The 19,211-nt window shown below is 40.0% G+C and overlaps 1 protein-coding gene across 3 annotated transcripts in view; it reads left to right on the top strand.

The window, feature by feature from the left end:
• SRBD1 (S1 RNA binding domain 1) overlaps positions 1 to 19,211 on the top strand; it is a 593,419-nt gene that overhangs the window by 352,159 nt on the left and 222,049 nt on the right. For all 3 annotated transcript variants that reach the window (XM_029593347.1, XM_029593346.1, XM_029593348.1), the window contains one exon: positions 10,659 to 10,741. In XM_029593347.1, the coding sequence (XP_029449207.1) occupies positions 10,659 to 10,741 (83 nt within the window). The remainder of the gene's footprint in view (positions 1 to 10,658; positions 10,742 to 19,211) is intronic.

The raw sequence follows: 19,211 nt of genomic DNA, 5'->3' as shown, positions 1-19,211 counted from the left end.
GGGAGTGGGTTGTCTTGGTTAGAGGAGATGAGGAGGAGTTCGGTCTTGGATGCGTTAAGGACCAAGTTGAGGCTGTTAAGAAGGCTGGTGATCCGATTTAGGCAGTTGTTCCAGAGTGAGAGTGATTTTGCGATGGATTCTGTTATCGGAATCAAAATCTGCACGTCATCTGCATACAGAAAATGAATAAGGTTAAGGTCTGTTAGAAGCTGACAGAGTGGGAGGAGGTATATATTAAAGAGAGTGGGTGATAACGATGATCCTTGGGGTACTCCGAGTGAGGACCTTGTTGAAGGAGATTCTTTATTATTTATTTTAACTTTGTAACTTCTGTTACTAAGGAAAGACGTGAACCAACTGAGGGCTGAACCTGATATACCTATTTCTGCTAGGAGAGTCAGAAGGATGGTGTGGTTGACGGTGTCGAAGGCTGCTGAGATGTCCAATAGAACTAGGAGGAAGGAATGGCCCTTGTCTAATCCCAGAATGATATGGTCTGTTAAGGAAATGAGGAGTGTTTCTGTATTGCGAGATTTGCGGAATCCGTATTGGGAGGGGAATAGGATGTTGTGATCCTCTAGATATTCTGATAGCTGAGTGTTAACCAGTTTCTCTGTAAGTTTGGCTAAGAACGGTAGATTTGAGATGGGGCGGAAGTTAGCAGGTTCTTTGGGGTCTAAGTTATGCTTCTTGAGGAGGGGTTTAAGGGAAGCGGATTTTAAGCTATCTGGGTATCTCCCTTGAGCTAATGAGCAGTTTATAATATTAGCTAGAGGTCCTGCAATCATGTTTGGAATCAGTAGCAGGAGTTTGGATGGTATCTTGTCTGCTGGATGGCTAGATGGTTTCTGTTTCTTAAGGAGATATTCAATCTCCCCGGGAGATGTCAGATCGAAGTTGTCGAGCTTGATTCCAGTATGGGAGTGAGTGGTGGAGAATGTAGAGTATGTGGTGGTGTTGGTTGGTAGGAGAGCCAGGGTATTTGTGATCTTCTGTTGAAAGAAAGAAGCAAGTTCATTGGCCTTGGATTGTGCTATATCATCAGGTATCGTTGGTGGGGATGACTTTGTGATTTGTGACACATAAGAGAAAAGTGCCTTGGCGTCATATTGGAGGTTGTGGATTTTACTTGCATAGTATTCTCTTTTTGACTTTAGGATTGAGGTCCTATAATGGTGTAGGGTTCCTTTGTAGGATGAGAGTGTGACAGAGTTGGGGGCTTTGCGCCATCTATTTTCTCTGTGGCGAAGGATTTGTTTCATCCGTATTAGCTCCGTGGAGAACCATGGTTGTTTTCCTTTCTTTTCAAGGTTTATTGTTTTGGAGACTGCAGGGCATATCTTGTTAGCTACTGCTTCCGTGATGTTGTGCCATGAAAGATTACAAAAGAAATACAGAAATGTTTAGAACAGACTATTTTAAAAAGCATATTTTTAGTACAATTGTACTACAGAGTTCATATCTTGTGGTTTGTAAAAGCTATTGAATTTGGCAGAAGCTGCAGTGTATCAAGTGGCTTCTGTTTCATTATGCATAGCACTAGTTATATGATCATTTGTGTAGAAATGGCATTGAAAAATGTTTAGTGTTTCAGTAATATGAATTATGGCATGTAAAAGAAAATGTAGTGGTGGCATGTTAATCACATTTGTTTTTGTGTTGCCAGAAAACCGTGTACTATTGTGATGAAATTTTAGTTCCTGGTTTATTATTGAATCTTTAGCTCATCTCTGGAAGGTGCCGCAGTGGGCTGAATCTGCTGGCTGGGTGATTCATCATCCAGGGCTCCCCTCTCACCTCCCATGCTTTCCCACCACATACGCTGGGAAGACCACAGGAGGAAGAGAAGCTCAGCAGCCTCAGTCTACTCTCTGCTCACTTCATCACTGAGCGACCACCCATCTCTTTAAAGAGCTGGGCTGCAGGCAGGTCTGACCACCCTGTCATGTGTATCACTGCTAGCAGCTATAGTTAGTCCACTTGTAGATTCCTTGGAACTAGCAGAGCAGTACTGACGTGACCATTAGGTGGAACTAGGCAAACACCTAGAGTGACATCAGTGGGCAGGGCGCCGCCGGGGTATTTGAGGCGCCATTTTCAAAATGTGAAAGGAGGGCTGACTGTAGTCACGGAGCACTCACTAAGTTTGAGAGAGAGCGAGCAAGAGAGAATTGTAAGAGGGAGAGACCATAACACTATATATCTACCACTGTCAAAGGGTAGATATATAGTGCCCACATTCTGCCCACATTCAACTCTGGGTGAGTTGAAGGGGCAGGAGGTGGTGTTACATTAGTCTGCATAGGGTGCTACAAACACTTGCCACCAACCCTGCACTTGTGGGCGCACAACTCACTTGCCCCCATTTTCCTAATCACACATAAGATATGCTTTGCAAAAATTCAACCTCCATCCCCTCCTCAACCTTTCGAATTCCCACCATTATGGGTCAAGATAGATGTTTGATTCATTACAAACTGCACCAGCCCATATCAAGACCATTCTACAGAACCCTCATCTGCCCACCAAGAGACACACAAAGCTGGGGTACTATACCTCCTCGACAGGCAATCTTCCTTGGACAAGAACACAATTCCTAAATTCCTGCTCCATCCCTCTGAAAACCTGCATCCTATATGACCTACTCACGGATGAACAGGCTGATATCGTATGCCTCACAAAAACCTGGGTGCTTGACATGACACCCCCCAATTTAACCAAATCTGACAAACCGCCCTTCGCCCCCCCCCCCCCCCCCATTGCATCTGTGCACATACCCCATGACAAGCTAAAAGAGGTAGAGTGTCTATTATCTATAGAACATCCCTGAACCTGGCACCTTCCCCACCTATAATTTCACAGTAGTGGTCTCATTCTCATCAAGTAATACTGAAGACTTGTTTGATCTCCTACAACTAATTTAATAAATTATTCTAGAACACCTTAGGACTTTGGTCCTTGGTGACTTCAATATCCATATACACCGCTTTGGGTGATTTTATTTGCAAGATGGTATATAAACGTTTTTAAATATATGTCAGTTCGCCACACTTAAACCTCCCTCAGGAGTTCCTAAACTCCTCAGATTCTCTTGGCCTAGCCCATCTAAAGAATGAACCAACACAATTAGCAGGCCATTCCCTTGACCTGATATTAGCACCAGTACAGGTATTACATGAATGGACATTGAAGAACATACAGACCACCCAATTCTCCTGGACTGACCACCATATTAAACATTTTGACATGTCCATCCTCAACACAAAAAAACAAATAGGAAATTCTACCCCTCCCCCCCCCCACACACACAACCTGTCTGCCTAGCATCACACCTTCCTACTCGCCTTACCATTCACACATGAGAATGCCACATCTACTACCATCAAGACTGAAAATTGGAACACTGATCTTATATCAGCCATTCACATAGTCACACCTTGGAAAACCAGTATCTCCAGTAACTCCATCCAATTCCCTGGTTTACACTGGACCTAATTGATATGAAAAGAACTGGAAGAAGATTCTAAGAAAATGGTGGAAATCAGAATTATCATCTGATAGGAATGACTGCAAAAGATACCAGATAGCCTACCCTTAGACAATCACTGAAGCAAAATGAATCTATTACACAAGAACAATCAACTAAGTGAAATACTACCCAAGAAAACTGTTCAGGACTATCAGCAAACAGGATCCTGCTTTACTATATTTTCCTCCTTCACAAATGAAAACCATTGCAACAGACTAGCTAACATTTTCATCAAGATTGCATGCATCCACATTTGATAAAACATCAGTAGAAGCCTTGCTACAGACAAAACAGATGCCACCACTACACACCCTGACCACTTACTGCCCACTCTTAACAGACATTATGCTCGAAGGACCTCTGCCTCTTCCTGGCTTATTAAGCAAGTTAAACATAGTCCGTTCCACTGCATCTAATCCATAATTGACACCTTACTAACAGAAACCCACTTACCAACTGGCGTAAAGAGAGCAGTAGTGAAACCTGTCCTGAAAAAGGCCAACATGGATCAAAATGGCCTTTTTCAGCACAGTCGCAAACCTCCCCTTCCTTAGTAAAATCTTAGAAAAAACCTTGTCTATTACAACTGTCTGATCACTTGCACAAGACATGTGCCCTCAACCCCTTCCAGCTGGTCTTCAGGCCACACTACAGCACTGAAACCTTGTTACTAAGCCTGGTAGATGAGGCAATCAGCCTTGCTCATCCTTCTAACCTCTTAGCTACTTTTGACACAATTGACTACACAACCTAGGTCTGACAGGATCAGCACTCACTTGGGTCTCATCTTTTTTTCTCATCCAAACTGTCTCCTTAGGAGCTACCTTGTCCAAATCTCATTTGCTTTCATGAGGAGTACCTCAAGGCTCTGTCACCTTGCATTATTTAATATATAAAGCTAGCACCCCTGTGCGCATTCATTAGGAACTGCCACATCATCTTCTACTCATAAGTGGATGATGATCAGCTCTTAGTCCCAATTGATACACATCAGGCTCAAGTGTTTCACACCTCACTGAATCTTTAGAGAAAACTGCCAAATGGCTGCACCAAAAGCAAGCTATGCCTTAACTCCAACAAGCCAGAGATGATATGAATTGAGAAGAAACCTCCCAGTCACCCGCTTCCAAAAGTGACTCATGGAGGGAGAACTACCCTTATCCTCAGCTTACAAGTCTGCAGATTCCCAACATACTACCAAAGCCCACGTCCACACAATAATCAAAACAGTGTTATTCCAACTCTGGCACCTCTGCTCTTTACTTGACAAGATGGCTTTAAAAACTGTTATCCGAGCCATAGTTATCTTCTGCTTGGACTCCTTTAGTTCACTGTATGTGGGTATCCCCAATACTCTAAACCACCATCTGCAGCTCTCATACAAAATACTGCAGCCCGCATGATAATGAGGGTGCATAAATTTGACTGAATAACCTAAATCTTTCACTGGCTTCCAGTACTCTAGTGCACCATATTCAAGATTCTGACTCCAACAATCTTCAGCAACTCCTTCACCCCGTAAATATCTTTACACTTGTTCTGGTCTCTGACTCAGGCCCGCCTGGGCATCCCATCACCTTGAGCTATGCACTTCATGAACACCAGAAAAAAGGACTTTTGCTGGCACTGCCCCAGCTTTATGGGAACTTTTCTTTCTCACATCATGCTTGTCCCTGACCTCTTGATCTTCAGAAAACCTGTAAAAGCTTGGCTGTTTGAAGCAGCTTTCAGTTCTTGCTACTAAGTCTGAACCCACCAATATTTATATACAGATGATAAACATTTATACCACTTGGATTGGCTAAATACTCTTTGAGCCATTTTGTACTTAAATGTTTATGAGCTATACTGATACCTGTTTTGTGTGACCCATTGTACCTGGCTATTGCTTTAACTATTTGAAACTCGCTTTGAACTCTCTTGGTAGAAAAGCATGTCATAAATAAAATGATGATGAGCAGTTGGTCTAATGAATTTATCTGAAAATATGAACTTTGAAATAATTTTATGGGGGTTAAACGAGCTGTGTCTGTTTTGTGTGCTCAAGAGAGAAATCATGAGCATCAGAGCTACTGAAAAGGTTCATCTGGAGGCATCTTCAATTTTTCCACTTCTGAAAATACTGTATTTCAAATTAAATGTCCACATTTTCTTATATGTAGAACTTAAACTACGAAAGTAATGTATATATGCTATATTCAGATCTCTTTTAGTGTGTAAAAAATCTCTCAATACTTTCGGGAAACTGTTTGTTCTAAATCTGAATAAGTATAGTAGAGGATATCATCTCAGTCGTCATAAGCCAATGCAAATCATCACTTTGACAAAATAAGATTTAAGAGCATAAGATTTACCATACTGGGTCAGACCAAGGGTTCATCAAGCCCAGTATCCTGTTTCCAGCAGTGGCCAATCCAGGATCCCAAAGGTTCAATAGATTCCAAGCTGCTTATTCCAGAGATAAGCAGTGGATTTCCCCATGTCCACCTTAATGGTTTATGGATTTTTCCTCCATAAACATTTTTTAAACCCAGCTAACTAACAGCTTTTACCACATCCTTTGGCAACAAATTCCATAGTTTAATTATACATTGAGTATAATATGTTTTAAATGTATTACTTATTAATTTCATTGTGTTCTTTAGTCTTTGAATTTTTTAAAGGAGCAAACAACTAATTCGCATTTATCCATTGCACTCATCATTTTGTAGACTTCAGACTTTTTTAGTCTTTCCTTATCCCCTTTATCATTTTGATTGCCCTTCTCTGTATCTTTTCTAATTCCTGTACAACTATTTTGAGATGCGGTGCTCAAAATTGCCCACAATATTCAAGGTTTGGTTGCAACATTGAGTGATAGAGGCATTATGATATTTTGTGCTTTATTCTTCATTCTTTTTCTGATAATTCCTAGCATTCTATTTGTTTTCTTGGCTGCTGACTCACACTGAGCAGAGGATTTCCTAGATTCTTTTCTTGGCAGGTGATTCTCAGTGTTAAATCTTGCATTGTGTAGCAATAATTTGGGTTGCTATACTTTTCACTTGCCCACTTTAAATGTCATCTGCCATTTGGATGCCCAGTCTCGCAGGGTTCTCTTGCAATGTCTTACAATTATCTTGTGATTTAAAAACTTTGAATTATTTTGATTCATCAGCAAATTTGTTCACCTCACTCATTCCCAACCCTAGGGCCATTTACAAATGTGTTAAAAAGTAGTGCTCCTAGTACAAATCCCTGGTGCACTCCACTATTCAACTTTCTCTATTGACAAAATTGAACATTTATCCCTACTCTGTTTATCTTTAACCAGTTTTCAAACCACACTTTCTGAAATCTAAATGCACTATACCAGCTGACTCACCATTATCCACATATTTATTCAGCCTTCAAAAAATGTAGCAGATTGGTGAGGCAAGACTTATTTTGGCTTAATTCAAATTGGCTTTTTCCCATTAAACTGAGACTATATGTTCAATAATTTTGTTCTTTATAAGTTTCAACCATTTTTTCCCACACGGACACCAGGCTCACTAGACTGTAGTTTCCTGGATCACCCTTGGAACCCTTTTTAAAAACTGGCATTACACTGGCCACCCCTCCAATCTTCAGGCACTGTTATGATTTGAATGATAGCTTACAGATTACTAATAGAAAGTCTATAATTTCATTTTTTTAGCTTTTTTGCACTCAGAAATATTGTGCAAGTGATTTGCTACTTGTTAGTTTGCTAGTTCTCCCTATTACGTCTTCCAGGTTCACTGAGATTGTTTCAGTTCTTCTGAATTATCACCTTTGCATCACTTATAGCAATGATATCTGCCTTATATTTTCCTTATTAAAGACTGAAGTAAAGAATTCCTTTAATCTCTCTGCTATGGCCTTGTCCTCCTTTAGTACCCCTTTTACCCCTCGATCATCTAATGGTCCGTTTGACATGATAGTATCCCATTAGTTATCCTCCTTCCACCAGGTCTCTGAGATGCTAATTATTTCTATCTCTTCATTCAGTGCTATACATTCTATCTCTCCCATCTCATTGTTTAGACTTTACGATTTGTGTACAGGCATTTCAAACTATGTTTTTTGTTTGTATCAACAGCCTGGATAATTTGGATAGTTTGTATCAACAGCCTGGATAATTTGGAATCTTTCTGCTTTACCTACTCTTTACTTAAAGGTACCTAGACTATTTTAGCATTTAATGCAACCTCTCTATTAAGATACTCTGTCTTGTTAGTACTTTTCAAAGATACATCATGCCGAGCCATGCACTTCTGAGTGACTGCAGGCTTTCCTTCATCATCTAGTTTAAAAGCTACGCTGTCTCCTTTTTAAAGGTTAGTGCCAACAGCCTGGTTCCATTCGCGATAAGGTGGAGCTCATCCTATTTGAATAGGATCTGCCTTCCCCAGTATATTCCTCAATTCCTAATAAACATAAAAACCCTCTTTGCTGCACCATTGTCTCATCGATGTATTGAATCTCTGGAGTTTGGCCTGCCTCTGGACTTCTGCACGCGGAACAGGAAACATTGCTGAGAATGCAGTCCTGGAGGCTATGGATTTCAATTTCCTAGTTAAGAGCGTACATTTAGCCTCCAAAATCTTCCTCCTGCCCCTTCCTCCTGCCCCTTCCTAGCAGGCTATCATTAGTTCTCACATGATAGCCTGCTTCTCCCCAGCGCTCTTTAAAATCTATCTATGTGGTGCATGAGGTCTGCTACGTTCACAACAGGCAGGCAGATTACCAGCCATCCAGTTATCTACTTTCCTAATGATCAAATCACCTACTACACTGGCCATCCTAACCCTTTGCTCCTGGCAATGGACCCTTGGAGACATAATCTTGGTGCGAGAGTATAATGCATCACCTAGAGAGCAGGTCCTAGCTACAGGATCATTTCCTGCCATACCAAGGTGATGGTCTCCTGCCAGGTGACTTTCCTGCTTCAAAGCAGAATAAGGGCTGCTAGATTGGAGTTGGGACTGCTTTACTATGTCTCTGAAGGTCTCCTTTATATACCTTTATATACTCTGAGAGCCAGGAGCAATATGCACCAGAGGTATGCATACAACTTCTTACCAACAGGTAATCATCATACAGGTGTCACTTGGTGCAAAAGTCTGGAAAGCTCTCATCTTGCTGCAGGGCTTCTGTCTGCATCTTAATTTGTTGAATTGAAAAATCGTAAAGGTTGGTAAATAGTAGCTATGTCTCAATTTAAGGGTTAATGTGATTACCATTTTTAAATGTATATGTTAGGTGTCTTTTTAAAATCTATTGTTTTTAAATTTGATACATGAGTGATAGTGAATGACCAGCAGCAGAACTAAAAATAGTCATTAGAAAGGGTTAATTTAATGTTATTTTAAGTAACTAATTGACTTGTTCTAAAGACTTTCCTCCTTATGGGGTAAAAATTTAAAAAAATGAGGGGATGGGTGGGAGAATTGAGTTATTCCCCTGATATAGAAAAACATTACCCAGTGAGGAAGAAAGCCTGCTATCTGTGTTTTTCTTGATAACCATTGCTTCAGAGTTGGTTACTTATGGTGAAGCTGTACTGCATTAGACAGAGAAGATATCTTTATTTGCTTAGTGGTTGCACTTTACTATAATGGTATATAAATGAAATCATAGACCTGGAAGAGACTTCAAGAGAATATCTAGTTCATTCCCTTATCTCTGGGCATGGTCTACTGTATCCATAGTATTTTAGATAAAGGCTTGTACAATTTGCTTTAAAAAACCCAAAACAAAAAAAAAAAAACTCCAATGATGCTAATTCCATTTGCTCCCTACATGACTAGAGGATCTTATTTCACTTCTGACACTCATTGTACAACTTGGAGCAAGTTACTTATTCTCCTCATGCTTGCAAGACTAGAAGATTGGGCATCCAAATAGCAGATGAAATGTAATGTGGACAAGTGCAAGGTGATGCATATAGGGAAAAATAACCTTTGCTGTAGTTACACAATGTTAGGTTCCATATTAGGAGCTACCACCCAGGAAAAAGATCTAGGCATCATAGTGGATAATACTTTAAAATCAACGGCTCAGTGTGCTGCAGCAGTCAAAAAAGCAAACAGAATGTTAGGAATTATTAGGAAGGGAATGGTTAATAAAACGTTAATTATGCCTCTGTATCGCTTCATGGTGAGACCACACCTTGAATACATGTACAATTCTGGTCACCGCATCTCAAAAAAGATATAGTTGCGATGGAGAAGGTACAGAGAAGGGCAACCAAAATGATAAAGGGGATGGAACAGTTCCCCTATAAGGAAAGGCTAAAGAGGTTAGGGGCTGTTCAGCTAGGAGAAGAGACGGCTGCAGGGGGATATGATAGAGGTCTTTAAGATCATGAGAGGTCTTGAACGAGTAGATGTGAATCAGTTATTTACACTTTCGGATAATAGAAGGACTAGGAGGCATTTCATGAAGTTAGCAAGAGCACATTTAAGACTAATCGGAGAAAATTCTTTTTCACTCAATGCACAATTAAGCTCTGGAATTTGTTGCCAGAGGATGTGGTTAGTGCAGTTAGTGTAGCTGGGTTCAAAAAAGGTTTGGATAAGTTCTTGGAGAAGTCTATTAACTGCTATTAATCAAGTTTACTTAGGGAATAGCCACTGCTATTAATTGCATCAGTAGCATGGGATCTTCTTAGTGTTTGGGTAATTGCCAGGTTCTTGTGGCCTGGTTTGGCCTCTGTTAGAAACAGGATGCTGGGCTTGATGGACCCTTGGTCTGACCCAGCATGGCAGTTTCTTATGTTCTTTTTTCATGACTCATTCTGCTAAAATTATAGTGGAATGATGAATCCCGGGGTCTATTTGTTATAAACAGTTTTTAATACCATATTCATAGTTGTAACTTTATATAGTTATGGAAATATAAGGAACAGAGCAAAAGAAGCGTATCATTTTTTCAATGGTATCTCTAATTTGCAGTTTCTTGGTTTTGTAACATGTAAAATGTTTTTTGACATTAATGGACATTTAAATGTATTTCTTTTGAACTGAAACTGTTTTCTTAAAATGGTGGAAATGCTAGCATTAGTAATCATATGGTACTGCTTTTCATATAAAAACTACAGTTGTTTTCTAATTCTTTTTTTCAGTTTCCATAGCAAGACGTGTACAGGATCCATTAGCTGAACTTGTGAAAATTGAGCCCAAACACATTGGAATTGGAATGTATCAGGTAATGTAATGCAAATGACTTAATCTAAGTAATCCAGCAGTTCACAGAGTGACACTAAACCATTGTTTCATATTAGAGTGCCAAGTAAATTATAAGTTTAAAGATTTCTGTGGAGATAGTGGAATGATCAAATAATTTACGTTTTTTAATGCCTGTTTTACGTTTGCTTTTAATAGTTGTGATTAGATTTAAGAATGACTGCAGTCAGATTTATAGACTATTAAAAACATCAAATCAGAACTGGTAACCTGATCTTCAGATTCTTCCTTTCTTTCACATCATTACAGCAGTACATTTTAGCTCTGTGTGTAAACTAGTATGAGATATTGATCCCCCGTCTACAAATCGTGATCTTGCTTCATTGTCTGCATTCCTTGAGTTGTTGATGTTTGTGTGTGATGGTATGTTAAGAACATTTATTTTATTAAGATTTTGTGTGGGAAACGAGGCATAAACCAAAGATTATAGCTACTAAGATATTTTCTTTGAATTCAGTTTTTCACAAACTGTTTCGGGCTTTGAAGGACGAATAGTAAGGGGTTAAAAAGATGACTAGCAACCATTTTAACATGTAGTTTGCAATTCCCCACCCCCACTTACAAACATCACCGGTAGGAGTCCACAAACCTAAACATGTTTGCTGCTCCTGGGGGCTGTCATAAGTTCTGGTTGAAGCACTTCATAGCTACTCAGATCCCATTGGTTCCTATGAGAACAATTTAGACATTTTAAACTTTGCTACTATTTTTTGGGGGTGGGGGGAGGGAAGGGGTTGTGCAGCAGCAGAGAGTGAGTAATAAAATTGGCTGCAGCAAATTCTTTTTTTGTAATATATCATACAACATTCATCAAATAATTTTAAGAAACTTCATTTATTTTTAAATATTGGTTACATTTTCCTAGGCAAAATATGCCTCTAAAGGTTCTTGGCATCTACATTTTAAAATCAACTTTGGCCTAATCTAACATTTATATTAGCCTGTGTAATGTACATGCCATCTTTTATCCTCTTTTGAGCCAAGTTTTATGAGCATTTACAACTTTACTCCTCCTCTTTCCCTCACATTTGTACAGTCATAGTTCAGGCACTCGTACTTGCACTTCACATAGTTGCTACAGGCATGCAAACCCTTGTATATGCATCTCATTTACAGAAATGCACAGAATATGGCCCCCAAACTGTAGGGATATTAATAGACCAAATATTAGTATACTGAATTTCTGCATTAGTGAGTAGAGTTCCTTCAACCTTAATTGGTTAGTCTATAAGGTGCCCACCCTCCTCTTGTCATTTTTTCTTCACACTGAGAACTTGTAGCAAATCTTCATAGCTATTTTTCAGCCTCCAAGGTAAAAGCGTACAGAAAACACACACCTATCATACCTACTACACGCTGAACATAGTGACAAATTTATTGAGCATATTTCCTGGCTTCTGATGTGTAGATATGGAAAAGATTGTGGCTTTGTGTGTAGTGTTTTGAAGGAAGTATGAACTGTATATTATAAGCTGTATGTTTGTGATGATGCTTATTTCCTCTTTCCGTGACTGTTAACTTAGTTGCTACATCCATCTACTGGTATGGAAGAGAACTTACATTAATGCTCATTGGTTATCCAGGGCATTTACTTAAGCATATATTTGATCTCTAAAAATCTACCACATCACAGACTTTATTATACTGATGCCTATTCATGTGTATCGTGTACACATGACCCTTTTTGAGTTTTTTTCTGTCTCCTGTTAGCCAGTTTGAATTCCACCTCAACACATTGGTGCTCATGCCCCCACCTTAGTGCCCTCTCCCAAGCTTCTCATTTTATTCACAAACCTCCTATACGGGACCATATCAAAAGCTTTGCTGAAATCCAAGTAAATCACATTGAGTGCTCTTCCTTGATCCAATTCTGTAGTCAGTCAATCAAAAAGAAAATCAATCAGATTTGTCTGACAGGATATTCCCCTGCTGAATCCATGCTTTCTTAGGTCCAGAAACCCCCTGGATTGTAGATAGTTCACCCTCCTTTTCTTCAACAGAGTCTCCATTAATTTTCCAGCCAGCAACATGAGGCTATCTGGCCTGCAGTTTCCAGCCTCCTCTTTGCTCCCACTCTTGTGAAGCGGGACCACCATCTCTCTTCTCCAATCTTGTGGCACCGCTCCAATTTCCAAGGATCTATTGAACAGGTCTTTCAGTGACCCACCAGCATATCCCTGAACTCACTTAGTATTCTGGGATGTACTTCATCTGGCCCCATGGCTTTATTCACTTTGAATTTTCCTAGCTTTTTGATACATTCTTTTTTGTAAACTTCCATCCAAGGTCTTGTCAACCAGCAATGGTCCATCTCTAGGGCTGCCTTTAGTGAACACCGAACTGAAGTATTTGTTTAATATGTCTGCTATTTCTTCATCTTTCTCTACACATTGCTCCTGGTCACCTTTCAATTTAACTATACCGCCTTGGGTCTTCTTCCTTTCTTTGATATATCTGAAAAATATTTTGTCACCTCGCTTTATTTCTTTGACAGTCCTTTATTCCTCTTGATCTTTTGCTTTCCTGATTTCTTTCATTTCCCCATGTTCCTCCTTTTGAGATCCTTTATATTTCTTTAACACTGTTCTTTTAGCCTTTAGTTTTTCCAGCCAACTCCTTTGAGAACCAGATGGGTTTCTTTTTACTCTTCCTTTTGTTGTCTCTGTAATAGCTACTTTTAATTTGGCCCACTGTTGTTCCACCTTACCCATTTTCTCCCAGTCTTCCAGTTCTTCCTCTAGATATGATCCCATTTTGACAAAATAGTTATTTTTGAAATTAAAAATTTGAATTTTCATGTGGCTTCTCTGTATCCTGTTTGCTATATGAAACCATACCGTATGATGATCACTGCTGCTCAGGTAAGCATCTACTTGGATATTGGAGACATTATCCCCATTAGTGAGCACTGGGTTGAGTTTCACACCCTGCCTCATGGATTTCATTACCATTTATTAGGGCAGAGCTCCTTGAAGAGCATTCAATGTTTCTCTACTTCTTGTACATCCCACAAAAGGGATACTCCACTTCACAACTGGCAGAGTAAAGTTGCCAACAAGCAACTTTGCCCTTCTTTACTAACATTTGAATGTCTTTGAACAGATTTCTGTCCAGTTCTTCTGTTTGAGTCGGAGGCCTGTAGAACACACCAGTGTAAATGGAAAACCATCTTCTTCTTCTTTTTTTTTTTTTTTTTTTAAGGAGAATCATAATGCTTCTTCCCTAACCCATGTCCCTTGCATTTTAATTGCTTGGATATTGTGTGGAGGTGGGAGTAGAAAGAGATTGCATTTTGTCCCTGCTGAGTAAATGCTGGAAGGAAGCCTTTGAAAACGTTCCACACTATCTGGGTACTCCTTCCTAATTCTTGTTTTTGCTAACAATTTATGTATAGAGTGTACAGCAGTGAATGATGAGATAAACATACTTGACATCTCAGAGACCTAGAGGAAGGAGGATAACCAATGGGACAGTACTATATCAGGGTGCAAATTATATCTTTGCTTCCATGTTTACTAATGAGGATGTGGGAGAAATACCGGTTCCAGAGATGGTTTTCAAAGATGATGATTTGGATGAACTGAACCAAATCATGGTGAGCCTGAAAGATGTCAGAGGCCAGATTGACAAACTAAAGAGTAGTAAATCACCTGGACTGGATGGTATACATCCCAAGGTCCTGAAAGAACTAAAAAATGAAATTTCATATCTGTTAGTAAAAATGTGTAATCTGTCATTAAAATCAACCATTGCACCTGTGGACTGGAGGGTGGCCAATGTAACCCCAATATTTAAAAAGGGCTCCAGGGGTGATCCAGAAAACTATAGATCACTGAGCCTGACTTCGGTGCCAGGTAAAATAATGGAAACTATTCTAAAGATCAAAATCAGAGAACATAAAGAAAGACATGGTTAAATGGAACACAGCGAGCATGGATTTATCCAAGGGAAGTCTCACAAATCTGCTACATTTGATTGAAAGGATTAATAAACATATGGCTAAAAGGTGAACTGGTAGATGTAATATATTTGGATTTTCATAAGGCATTTGTCAAAGTCCCTCATGAACAGAGAGTAGGTTTAAATGGTCAGTTTTCTTAGTGGAAAAAGGTAAACAGTGGAGTGGCTCGGAGATCTGTACTTTACCCCCAGTGCTTTTCAATATATTTATAAATGATCTGGAAAGGGATATGAAGAGTGAGGTGATCAAATTTGCAGATGACACAAAATTATTCAGATTAGTTAAAATAAGAACATAAAAATATGACAGGCTATACTGGGTCAGTCCAAGGGTCCATCAAGCCCAGCATCCTGTTTCCAGTAATGGCCAATCCAAGTTACAAGTACCTGGCAAATACCCAAACATTAAATAGATCCCAAGCTACTGTTCCTTATTGATTATTAGCAGTTTATGGACTATCCAAACCTTTTTAAAACCCTGTTACACTAACTGCCATAACCACATTCTCTGGCAATGAATTCCAGAGATTAATTATTCGTTGAGTGAAAAAGAATTTTCTCTGATTTCTTTTAAATGAATTACTTGCTAACTTCATGGAGTAGTTCCTAATCCTTTTATTGTCTGAGACAGTAAATAACCGATTTACATTAAACTGTTCAAGTCCTTTTGAGATTTTATAGACCTCTGTCTTATTCCTCCGCCGACTCTTCTCCAAGCTGATTAGCCCTAACCTCTTTAGCCTTTCCTCATAGGGGAGCTGTTCCATGCCCTTTATCATTTGGTTGCCCTTCTCTGACTATCTTCAGTGCAACAATTCTTTTTTGAGATGCGGTGAACAGAATTGCGCACAGTATTCAAGGTCCATTCTCACAATGGAGAGATAGAGGCATCATGACATCCACCGTTTTATTCGCCATTCCCTTTCTAATAATTCCTAACATTCTGTTTGCCTTTTTGACTGCCACAGCACACTGAGCTGATTATTTCAATGTATTATCCACTATGATAGCTAGATCTCTTTCCTGGGTGGCAGCTCCTAATATGGAACCTAACATCATGTAACTATAGCAAGGGTTGGTTTTCCCTATATGCATCACCTGCAGTTGTCCAAATTAAATTTCATCTGCCGGGCTAGAGGGCGTAAAGTTAAAGTGAAAGGGCTAGAGGGCGTAAAGTTAAAATGAAAGGAATCTATATGGAGACTTTGCGTCCTGATGGGAACAGACTCATTTTGTGACATCATTGACTCCTGATGAAGCAGCCGTAGGGCTGCGAAACACGGCCGATGTCGAGCCATCTGTATTTATAATCATAAGAGTCATCTTTATAATTACCATATTATTCATTGAAAGGACATATTTAAATATTGTATTAATTTGTATTAACACCTTTATTGAAGAACACCGGACGGTGCACTATTTACAACAATACATCTTTTCAGACGGGCCGCAAATGATTGAAAAGACTGCTCGGTAAGGTACTGAGTACCTCGTCAAAGGCTTGCTAATGCGGTCCCGTCTTTCTACAAAAAATGTTTCTAATAAAAATGTTTCTATAATATTAGTGTGGTGAAAGTGAAGTACTGTTTTCAAAATAGATTTGACGATACCTTTTGTGTTTTTTGGCGTTTTGAGCGAACAGGTTCGCAATACTGCTCTTTGTGATCTGTCATTTTGCCTGCTTCTGACATGCTATTTAATACAGACACACAAACATATTAAAGAATATACCCTAATAGTTAATTCTCCCCAATAATTTTAAATTCTAAAATTTCCCAAAGCAGTACTTTCTGAATCTCTTCAGCCACCAGCAAGGTGATCCTCTCCTCTCAGTGCTCCCACTAGATTGTAACATGTAGATTGTGATAAGTAGCAGGAGGACCTTGCAAGACTGGAAGTTTGGGCATCCAAATGGCAGATAAAATTTAATGTGGACAAGTGCAAGGTGATGGATATGGGAAAAAATAACCCATTCCTCTAGATACACAATCAGGCTGATACTATCCGTTTGGAGTGCACTGTTAATCCGCCATTGGACGCGCGTTTTCCCTTACCCCCTTATTCAGTAAGGGGGCCGAAAACGCGGTTCAATCCCCCAAACCTAATAGCGCCCGCAACCCAAAGGTAGGCGCTAATTTCTTCGGGCACTGGGAAAGTGCACAGAAAAGCAGTAAAAACTGCTTTTCTGTGACCCTCCGATTTAATATCATGGTGATATTAAGTCCGAGGTCCCGAAACTTTCCAAAAGTAAAAAAAAAATAAATAAATTTGAAGTCAGCCCGCTGCTGTCGGGTCGAAAACCGGACGCTCAATTTTGCCGGCGTCCGGTTTCTGAGCCCGTGGTTGTCAGCGGGCTCGAGAACAGACGCCAGCAAAATTGAGCGTTGGCTGTCAAACCCGCTGACAGCCGCTGCTCCGGTCCAAAAGGAGGTGCTAGGGACGCGCTAGTGTCCCTAGCGCCTCCTTTTACCTGGTTTTACCGCCGGGCCTAATTAGCATACTGAATCGCGACCATAGGAGAGTGACCTGTGTGCGCGCTGGGAGAGCGGGCGTTTGCCCGCTCTCCCGCGGACTTAACTGAATCGGCCCGAATGTTAGGTTCCAGATTAGGAGCTACTACCCAAGAAAAAAGATCTAAATGTCATAGTGGATAATATATTGAAACGTCTGCTCAGCGTGCTACAGCTGTGAAAAAAAGCAAACGGAATGTTTGGAATGATTAACAATGGAATGGTGAATACAACAGAGAATGTCATGATGTGTCGATTGATCCATGGTGAGATTGCACCTTGAATTCTGTGTGCAATTCTGGTCACCACATCTCGAAAAAGATATAGTTACTCTGGAGAAGGTACAGAGAAGGATGACTAAAATGATAAAGGGGATGGAACAGCTCCCCTATGAGGAAAGGCTTAAGAGGTCTGTTCAACTTGGAGAAAAGACAGCTGGGGGGGGAGGGGGATATGATAGAGGTGTATAAAATCATGAGGACAAGAACAGGTAAATGTGAATTGGTTATTAACTCTTTCAGATAATAGAAGGACTAGGGGGCACCCCATGAAGTTAGGAAGTAGCACATTGAAAACAAATTGGAGACATTTTTTTTCACTCAACGCACAATTAAACACTGGAATTCGTTGCCGGAAGATGTGGTAAGGAAATTAGTGTAGCTGGGTTTAGAAAAGATATGGATATGTTCCTGGTAGAGAAGTACATAAACTCCTATTAATCAAGTTGTCTTAGGGAATAGCCACTGCTATTACTGGCATTGGTGGTATGGGATCTAGTTAATGTTTGGGTACTTGCCAGGTACTTGTATCCTGGGTCAGCCACTGTTGGAAACAGGATGCTGGGCTTGATGGACCCTTGGTCTGACCCAGTATAGCAGCTTCTTATGTTCTTAATGAAATGTCCATTATTGCATGCAAGGAAATAGTTTAGAGGTTTTACATTCATTTTAAAATGATTAGCCCAGAGTCTCAATCTGTGGAAGAGGCTTGTGAGGTCCCAAGACCTCATGAAATACAGCATCTTTTCGGTTGGTCCCCAATAAAATAGAACACAACCTACAAAGACTCCAGTTTGTTGTAGGACCAATACATATATTAGTACTCTATACCCAGAGACCCAAAAAAAACCTTCAGATATCATAACATTTCTCAGGTTTGAATACAGTAGGTACTTTCTTTTTCAAAGATAAATTCTTAAACTGCAGTCAGGGTCATTCATCAAATCTCATTAGGGCAAAAACACGTGATAAATGCGTACTCTTTATCCCCTCATGCATTTGTATGCAAATTTGATGATGAGTATGCAAAAGCTAGCTTTTTATTAAATGAAGGACTCTTACTGCATGTTGCAAAAATGTTATGCACACTAATGTGGGATTTAATAAACCCTCTTTTTTTGGTGCGGTAGAGGAGGAAGGTTTTTATTGCAGAATAGCCGCTGTTATTGAAGATTGCAGCTATAATGGCATCTAATATTGCAGTCGCGAAAACACAAGGGCCTTGCTCTCACACACCTACACAGAACTGCTGGGCCAAATAAAATACCTTCTCTTGCCTGCCCTGTCTTTCAAAATATTCTATGTTAGGGGGACGTCTAATAAAAGTGGGACACTGGCTGCTTCACTGGTCCAGTTACGTGTTGGAATTGGGATTTGCATGCATATGAGCGCTTTTGTAGGTGCACAGCTGGCAGCATCCACTATGCGCATTCTACTTGTTCGAATAGGTGTGCACACACGTGAAATTCACTCTTTTGTGCATGCGCGCCCAATGCCGGGTAATTGTAATAGATGTGCAAATCCCGTTTCCACCACTTAAGTGGGGGGATTTTAAAAGGAGAATTGTGCTGATGCCATCGCTAGTTTCACCAGTTTGTTCCCAGTTTGCACAGGCAAGAGAGTGGACTTTCTAACCGTTCTAGTTTATGTGTCTTCCTTTCCCCCTGTTAGCCCCAACCCGTAA

Source organism: Rhinatrema bivittatum, chromosome 3, assembly GCF_901001135.1.
Source record: "Rhinatrema bivittatum chromosome 3, aRhiBiv1.1, whole genome shotgun sequence".
Lineage (NCBI taxonomy): Eukaryota > Metazoa > Chordata > Amphibia > Gymnophiona > Rhinatrematidae > Rhinatrema > Rhinatrema bivittatum.
This window is presented reverse-complemented; position numbering and strand designations above follow the sequence as displayed.